Source organism: Oryx dammah, unplaced genomic scaffold (genome assembly GCF_014754425.2).
Source record: "Oryx dammah isolate SB20612 unplaced genomic scaffold, SCBI_Odam_1.1 HiC_scaffold_5, whole genome shotgun sequence".
Lineage (NCBI taxonomy): Eukaryota > Metazoa > Chordata > Mammalia > Artiodactyla > Bovidae > Oryx > Oryx dammah.
The window spans coordinates 104,582,372-104,600,040 of NW_024070189.1; the positions used below are offsets into that span (position 1 = coordinate 104,582,372).

Genomic DNA, 17,669 nt, shown 5'->3' on the forward strand with positions numbered 1-17,669 from the left:
CAGCATCTCAGTCCTCCCACTCCTAACTGGTTCAAAGATGCAGTTTGAGGCTTTTGGGTCCCAGGAGGACGACTCTGCCCAGGGGCTGCTAGGCAAGTCTATGCTGCATGTCTGCGACACGGAAGTCGGGTGGGGTCAGCTTGTGAGTCTCTGTGTGCAGTGGGTTGGTCCACCACCAGTCTAGATGTTGGGGTGAAGGTGTGTTTTTAGATGAAATTAACATCAACCATCTGGGGACTTTGATAAAGCAGACCCTTCTCCCTAGTGTGGGTGGCCCTTATCCAATCTTTGCTGCCTTAAGGTCAAAGACAGGCTCCCAAAGAGGTGATTCAGCCTCCAGACTGCCAGTGAGGATCACGTTCATGTGTCTGTTTGACTGGGTCCTGGGGTGCCCAGAACAAGCATGATCCCTGGACTGTATATGAGGGTGATTCTGGATCTGCACGCAGAGTAGAGCAGATGGGCCTCAGTGAGGGTGGGCCTCGTCCAGTCAGGTGAAGGCCCGAGAGGAACAAAAAGGCAGAGTCAGAGAGAACTCCGGCCCAACAGCCTGAGCTAGCGCACTGGTCGCCTGTCTTCAGACTCAGATTCAGGCTGGGTCCACACCACGGGCTCTCCTGAGTCTCTAGCTTGCAGACGGCAGATTTGGGGACTCCTTGGCCTCCACGGTTGAGTGAGCCAATTCCTTGTCTTCCTCTTCCTCTGTGTATCCTGAATTGGTTGTTTCTCTGGAGAACCTCAACTAACACACAGCCCATCAGCCAAAGGTTATCAAGAGCATACCAGCTGTGAGGAAAGCTGCAGATGGAGGCACTACTCTGGAAAGTATCTGTCAGCTCGGTCTGTGTAATACCATAGACTGGGTACTCAGACGACGACATTTCTTTCTCCCAGTACTGAAAACTGGAAGCCCGAGACCACGGTGTCAGTGCCTGAGCCCTCTCCTCCCTGGGACCTCACGTGGTCTTCCCTCGGTGCGTCTGCTCTCATTTCCTCTTCTTACAAGGACACTAGTCTGTTGGATTAAGGTGCACCCCAGGGACCTCATTGTACCTTTACCACCTCTTTAAAGGTCCCATCTCCAAACACAGCACCATTCTGAGGTCCTGGGAATTAGGGTTCCAAAATGTGAAGCTGGGGGGATGCAGTGCAACCCGCATTAGAAGGTGGACGTCAAACTAAAGCACAGGCCTCCTGTCTCAGGAACTTGGGGGCCTGGGTGCACCACTGCGGTTCTGTGTGTTTTGTGAGCTTCTGATGGGGCTGACTTAGGATTTAGTCATGTCCTCCCAATTGAGGTCACTAGCCATCTCAGCGTCATACCCCAATTTCTTGATGTTCTGGACAGTCATGACCATGATTTCATGGGTTCACTCCAGTATTTTAACAGGATGTCCATCTCCTATCTGCTGCTGCTGCTGCTAAGTAGCTTCAGTCGTGTCCGACTCTGCATGACCCCATAGACAGCAGCCCACCAGGCTCCCCTGTCCCTGGGATTCTCCAGGCAAGAACACTGGAGTGGGCTGCCATTTCCTTCTCCAATGCATGAAAGTGAAAAGTGAAAGTGAGTCGCTCAGTTGTGTCCGACTCAGCGATGCCATGGACTGCAGCCTACCAGGCTCCTCCGTCCATGGGATTTTCCAGGCAAGAGTACTAGAGTGGGGTGCCACTGCCTTCTCCGATCTCCTATCCAGGACACAGTATTTAAGATTCTCAGAGGTGGAGCCCAACCGCTAACCTTGGCACTTAACGCTCACATAACTACTTAGAAAACAGTGCCTCTTGGTGTCCAGGCGGCCGTGAGGGTGGAGAGCTGAGCAACCACTGCTCCTCGTCCCTCATCTCCTCTGCTCTGGAGCAGGCCGATGTGTGAAGCCTCGGTTTTCCCAACCCTGCTTCACTGCCTACTGGGGTCCTCAGGCTGTGTGGGCCCACCCAGGTCTGCACAGGGGCAGGGACAGGCCAGGGAGGTGGCTGGAGCAGGATCAGACAGAATGTCCTTGTCTCATTCTCATCCGTTTCCATGGCTGGAGCCAACTCACTGGCTGTCCAGGGAGCTCGTGGAGGGCTGCAGGGAAGGGGGTAACCAGAATGGGGGCAGCTTCCTTCTTCTGACTTTGGGAAGGGAGGAGGCCATGAGCAGAGAATAACAGGAAACAACCCCTGGCTGGCACCAGCTGGGAAACAGGGTCTGGGACCCCCAGGGCTGCTTATTTTTTAGCTCTTAGATCCCCACCCCTCGGGACAGCTCCAGGGCCTGTGGCCTCAGAGGAAGGAGGCTGTGCATGGGGTCCAGCAGCAACCTAAGCCCCCAGCTGGACCCAGGCCAGTGAGTGGGGTTCTCTGAGGGCACCCTGAGGCTTGGTTCCGAGTTCCCTCCACCCAGACCTGTAGGCATGAGAAGCCGCAGAGAGAGGACCAGAGGAGGAGCAGCCAGGCGGTGCCTACGTGCAGGTGTCCCTGCTGTCAGACTGGCCAGGCTGGTGCAGAGACCTGGGAAGGCTTCCTGGAGGGGGCGTGGAGCAGTGCTGGTTGGGAGGCTCTAGAATGGTGGGAGGTGCCGCCTGCTCTGTTCACAGAGGCAGCCACCAGCTGAGTGTGGCCCATGCAGTAAGGAGCGAAGTTTCATTTGACTTCATTTGAGTTAAATTGCACTGAAGCAGTCCTCAGTGGCAGCAGCAGCTCTGCTCAACCAAGTGGGCTGAGCCTGGCACTAGACTGGGAAGGTCAGGTCAGGCTCCAGGGGGCTCGGGGTCAGTCTGCTGGCCCTTGGTGCGGGTTGTGCTGGTGAGAGGCATGTTCTCTGCTGGCGAGGGATGGGGTGACGTGAGGCTGGAGGAATGCACCCCCATCCTGTGTTGTCCTCGAGTGGTTTCCTCCCTGCCCTCAACAGGGCTGGCAGGGAGGCGCTAGGCCACCCTTGGAACACAGGCCCAACAGAGCACGACCTTTTCCATGCAAGGCCAGTGAAACCACATTCCAGACCTGACTGGTCACAACCAGGAAGCTAGCTGGGAGGGGATCAAGGGCATGGGAAACCCAAGGGAGCTCCTTTTTGTTAATGAGGTAATTTTTGAAAAGCCCCTAAGGATGGGGGCTGGTTGTCAGGACCAACCTTGTGATTAGAGGGTTAGCACTTTCAGCCCCACGCCAACGTCTGGGGAGGGGTGAGGGGGTGGAGGTGAATCAATAGCCAATGGCTAATAATTTAATCACTCCTCTCTCTGTAATGAAGCCTCCATAAAACCCCAAGAGGACTGGGTTTACAGAGCTTCTTGGCTGGAGAACACACGGAGATTTAGGGCGAGCGGGTTGTGCTCAGGGCAGAGAAGTTCCACACCCCTTCCCACGTACCTTGTCCTTGGCATCTCTTCCATCTGGCTGTTCCTGAGTTATATCCTTAGATAGTAAATCAGTCATCTGGTAAGAAAATAGTTTCTTTGAGTTCTGTGAGCCACTCTGGCAAAATAACTGAACTCAAGGAGGGGGCTTTTTGGAACTTCTGATCTATAGCTGGCTGATCAGAAGCAAAGGTGCAACTTGGACTTTGACTTGGCATCTGAAGGCAAGGGGTGGGAAAATGTGCGGGCACAGTCTAATGGGATCCGATGCTATCTCCAGGTAGATGGATTAAAAATTGAATTAAAGTGTAAAACACCTGGCTGGTATCAGAAAATTGTGTCATGTGGGGAACTCTCCCCCTCTACCAACATTTAGTGATCAGAAGTGTCAGAAGTAAAGGACAGTGCCAGAGTATAAGATACACAGGAGTGTGAGTTCTACACAATAACTAAAGGAACTGAAAGTAGAGTCGCACACCTGTGTTCATGGTGTGTGCAAGAGTGTGTGTCTTAGTCGCTCCGTTGTGTCCGAATCTTTGAGACCCCATGGACCTTAGCCTGGAGGTGATGAAATTCCAGTTGAGCTATTTCTAATCCTAAAAGATGATGCTGGGAAAGTGCTACACTCAAGATGCCAGCAAATTTGGAAAACTCAGCAGTAGCCACAGGACTGGAAAAGGTCAGTTTTCATTCCAATCCCAAATAAAGGCAATGCCAAAGAATGCTCAAACTACTGCACAATTGCACTCATCTCACATGCTAGTAAAGTAATGCTCAAAATTCTCCAAGCCAGGCTTCAGCAATACATGAACTGTGAACTTCCAGATGTTCAAGCTGGTTTTAGAAAAGGCAGAGGAACTAGAGATCAAATTGCCAAGATCTGCTGGATCATGGAAAAAGCAAGAGAGTTCCAGAAAAACATCTACATCTGCTTTATTGACTATGCCAAAGCCTTTCACTGTGTGGATCATAGTAAACTGTGGAAAATTCTGAAAGAGATGGGAATACCAGACCACCTGACCTGCCTCTTGAGAAACCTATATGCAGGTCAGGAAGCAACAGTTAGAACTGGACATGGAACAACAGACTGGTTTCATATAGGAAAAGGAGTATGTCAAGGCTGTAAATTGTCACCCTGCTTATTTAACTTATATGCAGAGAACATCATGAGAAACACTGGGCTGGAAGAAGCACAAGCTGGAATCAAGATTGCTGGGAGAAATATCAATAACGTCAGATATGCAGATGACACCAACCTTATGGCAGAAAGTGAAGAGGAACTAAAAAGCCTGTTGATGAAAGTGAAAGAGGAGAGTGAAAAAGTTGGCTTAAAGCTCAACATTCAGAAAATGAAGATCATGGTATCTGGTCCCATTGCTTCATGGGAAATAGATGGAGAAACAGTGGAAACAGTGTCAGACTTTATATTTTTGGGGCTCCAAAATCACTGCAGATGGTGATTGAAGCCAGGAAATTACAAGATGCTTACTTCTTGGAAGAAAAGTTATGACCAACCTAGATAGCATATTGAAAAGCAGAGACATTACTTTGCCAACAAAGGTCCATCTAGTCAAGGCTATGGTTTTTCCAGTGGTCATGTATGGACGTGAGAGTTGGACTGTGAAGAAAGCTGAGCACCGAAGAATTGATGCTTTTGAACTGTGGTGTTGGAGAAGACTCCTGAGAGAGATCCAACCAGTCCATTCTAAAGGAGATCAGTCCTGGGTGTTCTTTAGAAGGAATGATGCTAAAGCTGAAATTCCAGTACTTTGGCCACGTCATGCGAAGAGCTGACTCATTGGAAAAGCCTCTGATGCTGGGAGGGATTGGGGGCAGGAGGAGAAGGGGACGACAGAGGATGAGATGGCTGGATGGCATCACCAACTTGAAGGACGTGAGTATGAGTGAACTCTGGGAGTTGGTGATGGACAGGGAGGCCTGGCGTGCTGCAATTCATGGGGTCGCAAAGAGTTGGACACGACTGAGCGACTGAACTGAAACTGGAACTGGACCTTAACCTGCCAGGCTCCTCTGTCCATGAAATTCTTCAGGCAAGAATACTGGAGAGGGTTTGCCATTCCCTTCTCTAAGGAATGTTCCCGACCCAGGTCTCCTGCATCGCAGGCAGATTCTTTACTGTCTGAGTAACCTAAGAAGTCCTTGTGTGTTGGAAGCAACATAAATGTCCCATCAATGAGTGAGTGAATGGATAATCCAGATGTAGTGTGCGTGTGTGTATACAGACATACATATATATATACAATGGACTATCAATCAGCCTTTACAAAGGCTGACATATGCTACATCATGGAGGGATCTGGTGGACATGAGCGTGTCACAAAAGATTAATACTGCGTGACTCCACTTCCATGAGTTTCCCAGGGGTGTCAGATCCATAGAGACAGACTGGACTGGCATTCGCAGGGTCTGGGGAGGGAGACAGGGATGTTCATCTGATAGGGCGGAGTTTTGGTCTGGGAAGATGAGAAAGTCGTGGGGATGGCTACAAAACGGAGTGAACAGGCCCAATGGCTCAGAAATGTGCACCCAAGATGGTAAAGATGGTAAAGTTCACGTCATGCGGGTCTCAACACAAAAAAGCAAGCGGAAACATCTCTGAGAACTGAGGAGGCGGCCAGCTTGCAGGAGCAGGAGTCAGCCCAAGATGGGTGTGTGGCGACAGCCGGAGGCCTCGCCCCGCGCACGCTCCGCCCACCTTCACCGGGCCTCTCTGGCAGGGGCCGCTCGCCCGCCACCAGGGGCCGCTGTGGCCCCAGCCCGCGTACGCGCGTGCACACCCCGCCCCGCGCACGCTCCGCCCGTCAGCAGCCAGGGACCGCTGTGGCGCCCGCGCGCACCGCTTCCCGGCGCCCCAACTCGCCTCGCGCGTCCGGCCGCCCGCCCGACCTGCTGCGCGGGCCGCCTCAGTCCTCCCCAAGATGGCGGCCGCGGCACTGCTCAGGGGTGCGGCTCCCGGGTGCGGCGGCCAGGCCTGGAGCTGGCGGCTGCGCGCGGTTCCGAGGCGCCACCTGGCTCACAGCGGCTGCTGTCCGGGCGCTGACTCCGCTAGTGGCGCAACATGGGCCTGCTTTCTGCTAGGCGAGCGTGCCCTAGTGCGCGTGCGCGGGCCGGACTCGGCGCCCTTTCTCTTAGGTCTGCTGACCAATGAGCTGCCGCTTCCGGGTCCTGCGGTTGGCGAGGCGTCAACTTCGGCCCGAGCGGGCTACGCCCACTTTCTCAACGTGCAGGGACGCACTCTCTATGACGTCATTCTCTACGGGTGAGCCGGTTTTGCAGGACTGGCCGTGGGGGTCGGGGTATCACCCAGGGAAAGGGCACTCGGGAGCGGGCCTGAGAGGACTTGAGGGTTGGGCTGCTATGGTGGGCTCCCAGGGATAGAGGCAGACACTGGGGAGGGACGGACAGAAGGCAGAACTAACGACATCCAGAGGCGGGGTACCTAGCGGAAGCCTACCACTAGCCCGGGACGGACATCCAGGAAAGGACGTGCACGACAGGGAATCCAGGGGAAGGGACATCCGGGAATCTGTGCACAGGGTGGGCCGAGGTGGGCCCCCAAGAGAGGGCACCTGAGGATGGAAGGAGCGCCCAGGGTAGGGCACTATGAGACCCGCACAGTGGGCAGAGGGCTGAGCACCTGGGGGAAGGCAGCCGTAGGTGGGCTGGAGCCAGCTCCGAGGGGTGGGCCGACAGTGACTCGCCTGGGAGCACTTACACCCGGCCTCTGCCCATGCTCAAACCACTGCACGGAGAAGGCGCCACGCTGCAGGGGGCTTGTACCACTACTTCCTGAGTTCTCGTGTACACGCATTTCTCTGCAAAATCTCTCCGTATTCAGTGATATTAGCGTTTGGTGTCCTGTAGAGCTTTCCGTGTTTACTTGCTTAGGTTTCTCAGACTTGGTTTCTTTAGAACCTCTTACGCAGTTCCAGGCTGTTGCCCTGCCTGAGGCCGCCCGGAAAACTCGTGGCCCTGTTCTGTTGTGGGTTTTTGTCTGCATCTTCCTAAGTGTACTTCCTGTGAGTACAGTCTTTAATGGCTTGTCAGCGGACCTTTGACTTCAGCCATAACTTGTGTGCGCGAGTCAGGCAGTCAGTCGTGGTGGACTCTTTGTGACCCCATGGACTCCTCTGTCCATAGGATTCTCAAGGCCAAGAATACTGGAGTGGATTGCCATTTCCTCCTCCATCCCCGATTACTTGGCTGGTCCTAAAGCTCCACTGAAAATTGTCCCAGAAAACGTTGAAACCACAGCCTGCCTTGGAGCTGCTGGCATTGTTGTCAAGAAGCCTAGTGTGGTTTGATTTCTGAGCCTTTGTGTGTGACTGGGTTTTCTCTGGGTTCTCTTAGGGGCTCGTCTTCATCCTGATGTCTTGAAGTGTCGTGATGATGTGTTGTATTTGGGGTCTGCTTTCATGTCACATTGCTAGGCACTTGGTGGGCTCTGTGACTCTGTAACAGGGAGCAGTAAATTATGACCCTTGGGCAGATCCAGCTGTCTGTTTTTGTAAATAAAGTTTGCAGTGCTACATGTCCATTTGTTTATATCCTCTGTGGCCACTTTTGCTTTCCAATGGTAAAAGTATAATTAATAATGTAATAATGTGGTAGAGATTGTGTGGCCTCACACCTAAATTATTTTCAGACTGGTCTTTTACAGAAAACATGTGTGGTCCCTGCTCTGTGTCCCCTCTTTCAGAAATACCATTCTCATTATCTGTTTTATGTAATTATTATCTTCCCAGTAGTTGCTTAACCTCTTTTAAGAACTACATTCTTTGATTATCTTAAGCCCTCCATGTTTGTAACATTTAGTAGCCCCTATAATGGCCTTTTCAGTTGTTAATTATCAGTGTTGTAATGATGTTTTGGTCCTCAAATTTTCTTCCTTGAGTCTCCAGTCTGCCTTTATATCTTTCTGCCTTTGCATTCTTCCTGTAATGAAATTATAGCCTGATAAGTCACTCTACAGTGTAAAAAATATATAATTTTCTGTTTCTAATTTTTTTTTTTTTTAATCTCAGTCTTTTCCTCTGGTTTGGCGTGTTTTTGCTTAGCTACTGGGCCATCAGTCCTTGTCAGCAGGCATGTACCTGGTAGTTCTTTCTAGGCATCGTGTGTGCTGTGATCTGTACTGTAGAGGAGTTTGTTTTTCTCTCTGTTCACTCCTGAGAGCAGGGTGTTGGCGTGCTACTTGCTATCTGTGTGCTGAGGGAATCGGAGTGCACTGTAATGATGTCCCCTGATCCTGGTTGCTCTTCTGAGATTCCAGCTCAAAGTCCTTTGTGGGGAGTGCAACCCCAGCGAGTGGGGTGAGGTCCTCATTCCATCAGAGAGGACAGCCTGAATTAGTGGCCCCACTTCTGAGCAGTTGGAGGAGGGGAGACGTGAGAACGCTCCTCGGATGGCTGCTCTAGGGCCTGGGGGCTGGGTGAATCATGCCCAGATTCCTCTCTCCCAGCTCTGCGCTGGGGCATGGGGCGCTGAGCCTTCTGGGCTCCCGTCCTACCCTAATGTTTCTATTGGGATACATTTCTGGTGACGCCTGCTGTTCATGAGATGTGCTCCTTCTCCTCCTGGTTGCTGTTGACCGTTTACCTACATCTGATCTCACTGAGATCTGCTCTTGGAGGGAAGGGGACATGCTGGCAACTGGGTGTCCCGCCTGGAAGCCTGCGGCCTTCCTGCTTGCTTCATGGTTATTCTTTGCCTGATGTTTTCTCTGTATCCTGTCTCCAGAATTGTTCTTTTGCTTCCTTTTTGGCTGTGCTGTGCGGATTGTGGGATCTCAGTTCCATGACCAGGGACTGAACCTGGGCCAGAGCAGTACAAGTCCAGAATCCTAACCACTTAGGCCACCAGGGGACTCCCTGGAATTTTTCACTGAAACTGTCATGCTTCTAGTTTCCCATCCTTGAGTTGTCCTTCCTCAGTGCACCGTGATCTTGTTTCCCGAATGTAGCACCATCTCTGAGACAAAACTTTAGTTTTTGGTTTTTAAAGTAAACTCTTGAAGGGAGTATTCTGGTGGGCTAGTGGTTAGGATTCCAGGCTTTCACTGCCATGGCCTGGCTTTAGTCCCTGGTTGGTGAACTGAGATACTGCAAGCCATGTGGTGCAGCCAAAAATAAAAAAGGAAAGACTTTTTAGAGCAGTTTTAGGTTAATAGGAAAATTGAGAAGGCAGAGATCTCTCATATACTCTCTGCTCCCGCACATGCATAGCCTCCCCCGTATCAGCTTCCTCCTCCAGAGCAGTACGTTAGTTATAGCTGATGAGCCTATACTGACGTCAGAGTTACCCAAAGTCCTCAGTTCACATTAAGCTTCACTCTTGTTGCTGTGCTTTCTATGAAATTGGATGAGTATTTTATAACGTGTATGTACCACTGTAATATCATACAGAGTGGCTTTATTGTCCCTAAATATCCTTTGTGCTGTACCTATTTACCCTCCCTCGTGACTCCTCACCACCACTGAAAGGGTGTTTTTGGATCTGAAACTGTCTCCATAATTTCCCTTTTTCCAGAGTGTCACATAGTAGGGATCACAGAGTCTGTAGCCTTTTCAGACTGACTGCTTTCACTTAGTAATGTACCTTTAAGTTTCCTCCCTGTCTTTTCAGGGCTTCATAGCTCATTTCTCTTAGTGTTGACTAATACTATGTTGTTTGCACGTACCGGTTTATATATCCATTCATCTATTGAAGGACTGGCTGTTGCTTCCATATTGTTGTGATTATGAGTAAAGGTGCTATAAACATCTGTGCGCAGGTTTTCTGTGTAGAGGTTAGTTTTCAGCTTCTTTCGGTAAATACCAGGAAGTGTGACCGTTAGACTGTAAGGTAAGAATATGTGTCGTTTTATAAGAAACCACCAACGTGTCTTCCAAAGTGGCAGTGTCGTTTTGCATTCCCACCAACAGGGAGTAAACACTTTCCGTGTCTCCATATCCTCTCCAGCCTTCGGTGCTGTCAGTATTCTGGATTTTGATCATCCTGATAGGTGTGCAGTGAAGCTTGCTTTAATTTCCTTTTCCCTGATGACAAATGACATGTAACATCATTTCATATGCTGTTTACCACCTGTACGCTTTCTTTGGGGGAGATGTCCATATCTTTGGCCTAGTTTTAATCAGACTGTCTCCTAATTGTTGAATTTTCAGTGGTTTTGTATGTTCTGAGTGACAGTCCTTTGTCAGATGTGACTTTTCAAACCTTTTCTCCCAGTCGTGGCTTGACTCATCAGCTCAGCTGGGGCTTTGTGTTTTGAAGTCTCTCTTCATCCTGACCATGTGTTTGTTGAGTACTGGCTGTTAGAGGAGTCCTGCAGGTTTTGCAAGCTGGGCTGCTTGGCTTTTGGGGAGCCCAGGTGTGCCTCTGGGGGCCACCCCGGCGGGCTGGCTGCTGAGGTCTGCTGCTGGCTCGTCTCCCTGCATGCCCTTCCCTGGTGCTGGTCTCAGCGGGATCGTGCTGAGCCTGGGCGCAGCTGGTTTCTGGGCAGTGTTCTCTGTGTGTGCCTGGCAGAGGGAGGGTGGAACGCAGGACTGGCGCACCTCTTCACCCGGGTCTGCCCGCCAGGCTGGCTGGTGAGGCTGCAGGTGCCCTCAGCCTCCTCTTCGTGCCGCTGTGGTTGTGCCCCCAGGCTGGGCTGCTGGGCTGGGCAAGGAAAACTGTGGGATGCTGAGGTACATCTCAGACAGACACGAGTGACTTTGGGGGGATGACCTATGTAGTGTTTGGGAAGTACTTACACTAAAGAAGTTATTCAAAAATGAATTTTTTTTCTGAAATACAAATTTGATTGGGCGTCATGTATTTTATCTGGCAGCCCTGCCCCAGGGGTATCTGTGGTTGTCACTCAGGTGTGGCTGCTCCTGGCATTGAGGAGGCCGAGCCCAGGGGTGCTCTTAGTGTCCAGCAGTGCCCAAGATGGCCCCACAGAGAAGGTTCCAGCTCAAATTTGTGCTGTGCTGGCTGAGCAGAGGCTCACCATGCGTCACCACTTCTCCTGCTGACCTGTCCTCCGTTACTTAGCTGCAGCAGGGGCAGCAGACAGTCTGATTTGGGGTGGTGGGGTGCAGGAGTACTTTGCAGCCTTGCTGGCCCTGAGGGGCTGAATGGCACAAGGCCATTTGCACAGGTAGCTCAGAAAAAAAGTGCCTGAGCCCAGAACCTGTCCGTTCTCCACCCTGCTTCTCTTGAACCCCGTGAGTGAGATGGGGCATCAGCCTGGGGCTTGCCTACCCTGGCGCCCTGGTGTCCCCTTAACCAGCCCTTCCCAGGCCCCTCCCCATGCTGGGCCTTTGCCCTCCTTGGGCGTGGTTTTACCTGCATCTCTGTCTCCTCTCTCTGGGGTTCACTTTGCCCCTGTGGCCTCACATTCTGTCCACCCATGCCCATTCCTTCCTCTTGCCAGTACTTCATATTGCTTCTGTCTGCTTCCTTTATCAGAGACTTAGGTGAAGGTGAAGTCGCTCAGTCGTGTCTGACTCTTTGCGACCCCGTGGACTGTAACCTACTAGGCTTCTCTGTCCATGGGATTCTTCAGGCAAGAATACTGGAGTGGATTGCCATTTCCTTCTCCAGGGATCAGAGACTTAAAAAATAGAAATACACCTACACATGGGTAAAAAACCCAGTAAAGGCTTTTCATGAAAACTGACTGCCCTCTCCCTTCTCACTGGCATGGATCCATCTTCTCCAGAGGCAGCTCCTTTTTCAACGTTTTATTTTGAAATAATTATAGATTTACAGGAAGCCATGCAAAAATGAGCAGGGAGGTCTCATATACCCTTCACCCAGTTCCCTCGGGCAACATCTTGCCTCCGATAGTCCAGGGAGGGGGCATGGGCCAGCCACAGGGCGCACTCAGGTTCTTCCAGGCTGCCACATGCTCGCTTGCATGCAGCTCTGATTTGATCACACATGTAGGCCTGTGTATCTGCGAAGAAGACAGAGCTCTTCCATCACCATCGGGCTCGCTTCTGCCCTCTGTGGGCACACTCCCCTTCTCAGCCCCTCAGTCAGTCCGCTGCTCACTCTCTGTCTTTATGACCCTGTCATTTCAGGACTGTCATCCTAACAGAGTCTTTTGTCTCACTCACCTCGATGCCCTTTGGATCTATCAATGCTGCAGCTGCTGCTAAGTTGCTTCCGTTGTGTCCGACTCTGTGCAACCCCATAGATGGCCCCCCTCCTTTCCCTTTAGCAGTATTCCCTTGAGGGACTGGACCGTGGTTTGTCTAACCATTCACCCACTGAAGGATATTTTGGCTTCATTTCTTAACTGTTAAGAATAAAACCGCTCCTAATGTTTATGCAGTACTTTGGGCACCTCATGCGAAGAGCTGACTCATTGGAAAAGACCCTGATGCTGGGAGGGATTGGGGGCAGGAGGAGAAGGGGACGACCCAGGATGAGATGGCTGGATGGCATCACTGACTTGATGGACGCAACTCTGAGTGAACTCCGGGAGTTGGTAATGGACAGGGAGGCCTGGCGTGCTGCGATTCATGGGGTCGCAAAGAGTTGGACACGACTGAGCGACTGAACTGAACTGAACTGAATGTTTATGCCCAGGTTTTATGTCAACACCTGGGGTGTTTTCTAGGACAAGTACCCAGGAGTGCAGTGACTAGATTGTGTGGTCACTGCATGCTTAGTCTTCTAAAGAACTGCAGACTGTTTTCTGGAGTATCTGTTCCATCTACATTCCCACCAGCAAGGTCGAACGGTCCATCTTTTCTGCATCCTCGCTGCCTTGAATGTTTTTATTTTAGCCATTCTGATAGTCGTGCCTTGGTATCTTGTGGTTTTAACTTGTCTTTGTGTCGTGATAAGTGACTTGAAGTTTTTTCCATGTGGTTATCTGAGGCAGCACCTTTGAACTCTTTTTTCTGGCAGTTTACTTCTGTCTGTAAATGATCGTTTTCCCAGCCCTCAGCTGATCTCATTTTGACCTTTTTTGAGGACTGTTTGGAGGGTGAGGTGATAACCTGACTTGCTGCTCTTTTCCACTTTCTTCACATGCCTGTTACTGTACTTACTTGACCCTTGGCTGATAGTTAATGTGTATGGATCTGACAGTTTGTGCTGTAGAGTGAAGCCACAGCAATCAGGGCACCAAGCAAGCTTCTTTAAAAAAAAAAAAATTTGTTTTAGGAATTCTCTGGTGGCACAGTGGATAAGAAATCTGCCTGCTAGTGCAGGGGACATGGGTTTGATCCCAGGCTCCAGGAAGATTCCACATGCCATGAAGCAACTAAGCCTATGCGCCGCAGCTACTGAGGTCCACACACCAAGAGCTTGTGCTCCACGAGAGAGGCCACTGCGATGAGAAGCCATCACACCGCCGCAGAGAGTGGCCCCCGCTCGCCGCAGCTGGAGAAGGCCCACGCACGGCAACAAAGACCCAGCACAGCCAAAAATAAATAGAGAAGTTTTAATTCTGCTTGTTTAAACAATACTATATTTGTTCGTTTATACCGTTCTGGCTGTGTGGGCGTGTGTTGTGGCACGCAGGGTCTTTGCTTCCGGTGCTTGGACACTTTGTCACAGAGCGTGGGCCTCTCTCTCGTTGAGGCCTGCAGGCTCAGCAGTTGTGGCGCTTAGTTCCCCAACAGGGATCGAAGTAGAGCCCCCTGCATTTGAGGGCAGATTCTTAACCACTGGACCACCAGGCAAATCCCTCCCCCACCACCACCCCAAGCAAGCTTCTGTAGCTCTTTCCTTGGTGGGCAATTGACTTCTCCAGGGTAGCACTTAACCCTTTCCTGCCTGGGGAGAGGGTCACAGGCACAGCTGATGGGTCCCAGCTGATGGCCTTTCTTTCTGATACACGCTCCTGAAGGTTTTACCCACTTCCCTGTCTCAGCTGCCATGCAGCTCTGGGTCCTTGCTCAAGCCACATCTGTAATCAGGACTCCAGCCATGTACTCCTCTGGGTCCTAGACATCTCCAGTTAGGGCCCCTCCATCACATCTGACTGTGTGCTGGCCTCTCTCTGCTCATCTGTCTGTAAGGGCCCCACCATCCATTCATCAATGACACCAGAATCGGGTCATTCCACTGGATGTGGGCTTCCTGGACTGGGAGTTAGGATGGCTCTGGGACCCTGACCAGGTTGCAGGGCTTCCCTAGCCGGGGTAGGAAGTGGGCATGGGCTGAGTGTGGCCTCACCATGCATCTCACCTGCATCGGCTGTCTGCCGCCCTCCCAGCTCTTCCTGCCTGCCAGCACCACCCCGCCCCGAAATCCACTGGCTTCTTGGTGCTTCTCAGGGCTGGAGGTGGCAAATTCTGACTTTCGAGTGGCCGTCTGTGACGTCTCACCTCACCTTGACCACTGGACGCCACTGTGGTCCCAAGGCCCTGCTTTGCACCTGTCTGGCCAAGGCCTGTCCTGCCCCAGCCGGACGGTTTCCTGTGGCTCCCTCCCTGGGTGTGGGGGGTGCTTCCATTCCCAGGTGGTCCAAGGGGGCTGGTGCACTTGGGCGGCACAGCCACCATGGCCGGGACCCGACTGCAAGCCCTTCGCTCGGTGTGCCCTGCCTGCCACCCCCTCGTCTCCCCGCAGGCTCCCTGAGCGCTCCAGTGAACAGCCCACCTTCCTCCTGGAGTGCGACAGCTCCGTGGTCCATGCGCTGCAGAGGCACCTCTTGCTGCACAAGATCCGGCGGAAGGTTACGGTGGAGCCGTGCCCCGAGCTGCGCGTGTGGGCCGTGCTGCCGTGCGTCCCGGGGGAGGCCGGCGGGGCGGTACCGCCGCGGAAGACGGCTGAGTGTGCCAACATCCTCACCCGTGATCCCCGGACTGCCTGCATGGGCTGGCGGCTCCTCTCCCAGGATGAGGGCTCAGCCCTGGTGCCCGGGGGCCGTCTTGGGGACCTCCAGGATTATCACCGGCACCGGTACCAGCAAGGTATGGACATGGGGTTGGACCGGGGGAGAGGTTAGGTTTGGGAGGTTGATGCTGGACGGGGAGGAGGGGCAGGGTGGGATATGAGGCGACAGGAGGGGTGTGACCCGGAGCCCTGGGAAAACTGCATGGTGCGTCCAGGCCTTGGGAGGAGTCCGGGGATAGAGCAGAGTTCTGGGCTCAGGGGTAGAGTCTTCTCTAGTGGGCAGTATTGAGGCCCAGACAAGCAGCTCACCTGGAGACCAGAGCAGGGGCCGGAGTTGGGACCTGGAGGATGCAGAGGGACCCGGAAGACTGGGGGTCAGATGCTGGGACTCCTACAGGCCAGTACCACTGGCCACCTTGGGTTGAGTCCCCAGCTCTGGAGGACGCCTCAGACCTCAGCAAGCCTCTCGCCACCTCTGCAGGTGTTCCCGAGGGTGTCCACGACCTGCCCCCAGGAGTGGCGCTGCCCCTGGAGTCCAACCTGGCCTTCATGAACGGCATCAGCTTCACCAAGGGCTGCTACATCGGCCAGGAGCTGACAGCTCGCACCCACCACGTGGGTGTTATCCGGAAGCGCCTCTTCCCAGTACAGTTCTCAGGCGCCATTCCTGGCGGCGGCATTGCCCCCGGCGCCTCTGTGCTCACCGAGTCAGGGCAGGCAGCCGGCAAGTACAGGGCAGGGCTGGGGGACGTGGGTCTGGCCCTGCTGCGGTCTGAGAAAATTAAGGGTCCTCTCCACATCAGAACCTCTGAGAGTGGCCTTGTGGCCCTTACTGCGTCTGTGCCAGACTGGTGGCCCACAGCCACCAAGTAGCCTCGGATGTCCCTGCGCTCCTGCACCAGGCCTCATCTACTGCACCCTGTAGCCAGCCCCCACTTCCTTGGGTGGCCCAGTTGAAAGAACACACCCTTGGGGGTCCCCAAGCATTTGTGGGCCTCCCAAAGCTACTGACATGGCAGGGGATGCTCCTGCATGCAGCCCGGGTGTTCCCAGCCTATCATGCTTCCTGGGGACGGTCCTGTGCTCAGGGTGGCTGTCCCTTCCTGGAAGCTTTATGGCTGGAGCATCAGGAACCCTCCTGAGGACTGAGGGTGGGTGGAAGTGAGCCCCACACCTGCCTCTCTCCTGGGCAATGCTGCAGCTTCCGCCAGACCCTGGATGATATTCTGAACCATGCTGATCTGGAGGTGCTTCATCCGTCAACCAAGGAGAGAATGTTCCAGGATGCCTCTGGGCTGCCCACACCCCTCTGAGCCTGTTTGGGCAGGCTTGGGAAGGGAGCGTCTCAGTGTCTGGGGTGGCTAAAGGGGCAAGTGGACTCTGGGAATTGTCTCACCATGTTGACTGGGGGCATGTCTGAAGGTGGGAATCTCGTGGGGCCAGGTGGAGCGGCAGTGTCTGTGAGTAGAGGCACAGGCATTGCTCACACCCACCCGAGTCCTCCCAAGCATACCTCTGTGCTCAGTGGCACCAGCTGGGGGAGCCCCAGTACCATTTATACCACATCTCCGCAGCTTTGGCCCCACGGTGGCACCGGCAGCCCCTTCCTCCCTTCTGTAGCCCTCCTGAGCTCAGGGTAGGGAGTGGCTGCCTTGGGACGGCGTGCCCCAGGGTGCAGAGAAGAGCTTTTGCTTGCTGTACTTGCTGCTGTTTTCTGACGTAGTATGTCTTCATAGTGAGAGGGTGACTTACTTCCCCGTTTTGAACCACTGACTTTTGATTTTCCCATTGCAATGTGAGTCTCGTGGTTACCCGGTGTCCCACCTGACGCCCCAGAGTGGCTATTAAAGTGCGACCCACAACCAGCCCTTGTGGAACTCTGGCTTCTTTCTTTCTTAACTGTTTATTGATTTTAAATGTTTATTGGAGTGTTGTTGATTTACAGCGTCATGTGAATTTCTACTGTACAGCAAGGTGAATCAGTTCTTCGTATGCATATATCCAGCTCTTTTTTAGACTGTCCTTTCCATATAGGTCATTATGTAGTATTGAGTAGAGTTCCCTGTGCTCTACAGTAGATCCTTATTAATTGTCTCTTTTATATATATTGGCATGTATATGTCAACCCCAATTTCTCAATTTATCCCTACCCCCTTCCCCTGCCCACCCCCCCCATCCCCCCGCCTGGTAATCACAGGTTTGTTTTCTACCTCTGTGACTCTATTTCTGTTTTGTAAATAAGTTCATTTGTACCTTTTTTTTCTTTTTTTAGATTTCACGTATAATCTATGTCATATATGGTATCTCTCCTTCTTTGTCTGACTTACTTCACTCCGTATGACTGTCTCTAGGTCCATCCGTTGCTGCAGACGGCATTGTTTCGTTCTTGTTTCTGGCTGAGTAGTGTTCCATTGTATGTATGTACAACGTCTTTATCCATTCTTCTGCTGATGGGCATTTTGGTCA

The 17,669-nt window shown here is 52.5% G+C and overlaps 1 protein-coding gene across 1 annotated transcript; it reads left to right on the forward strand.

The window, feature by feature from the left end:
• The first annotated feature begins 6,173 nt into the window (after positions 1 to 6,173).
• IBA57 (iron-sulfur cluster assembly factor IBA57) lies at positions 6,174 to 17,070 on the forward strand. The gene is made up of 3 exons (XM_040241319.1): positions 6,174 to 6,621; positions 14,937 to 15,280; positions 15,685 to 17,070. The coding sequence occupies exons 1-3, from the start codon at positions 6,281 to 6,283 to the stop codon at positions 16,074 to 16,076; spliced, it is 1,077 nt and encodes a 358-aa protein (XP_040097253.1). The 5' UTR covers positions 6,174 to 6,280; the 3' UTR covers positions 16,077 to 17,070.
• The last annotated feature ends 599 nt before the right edge of the window (positions 17,071 to 17,669 follow it).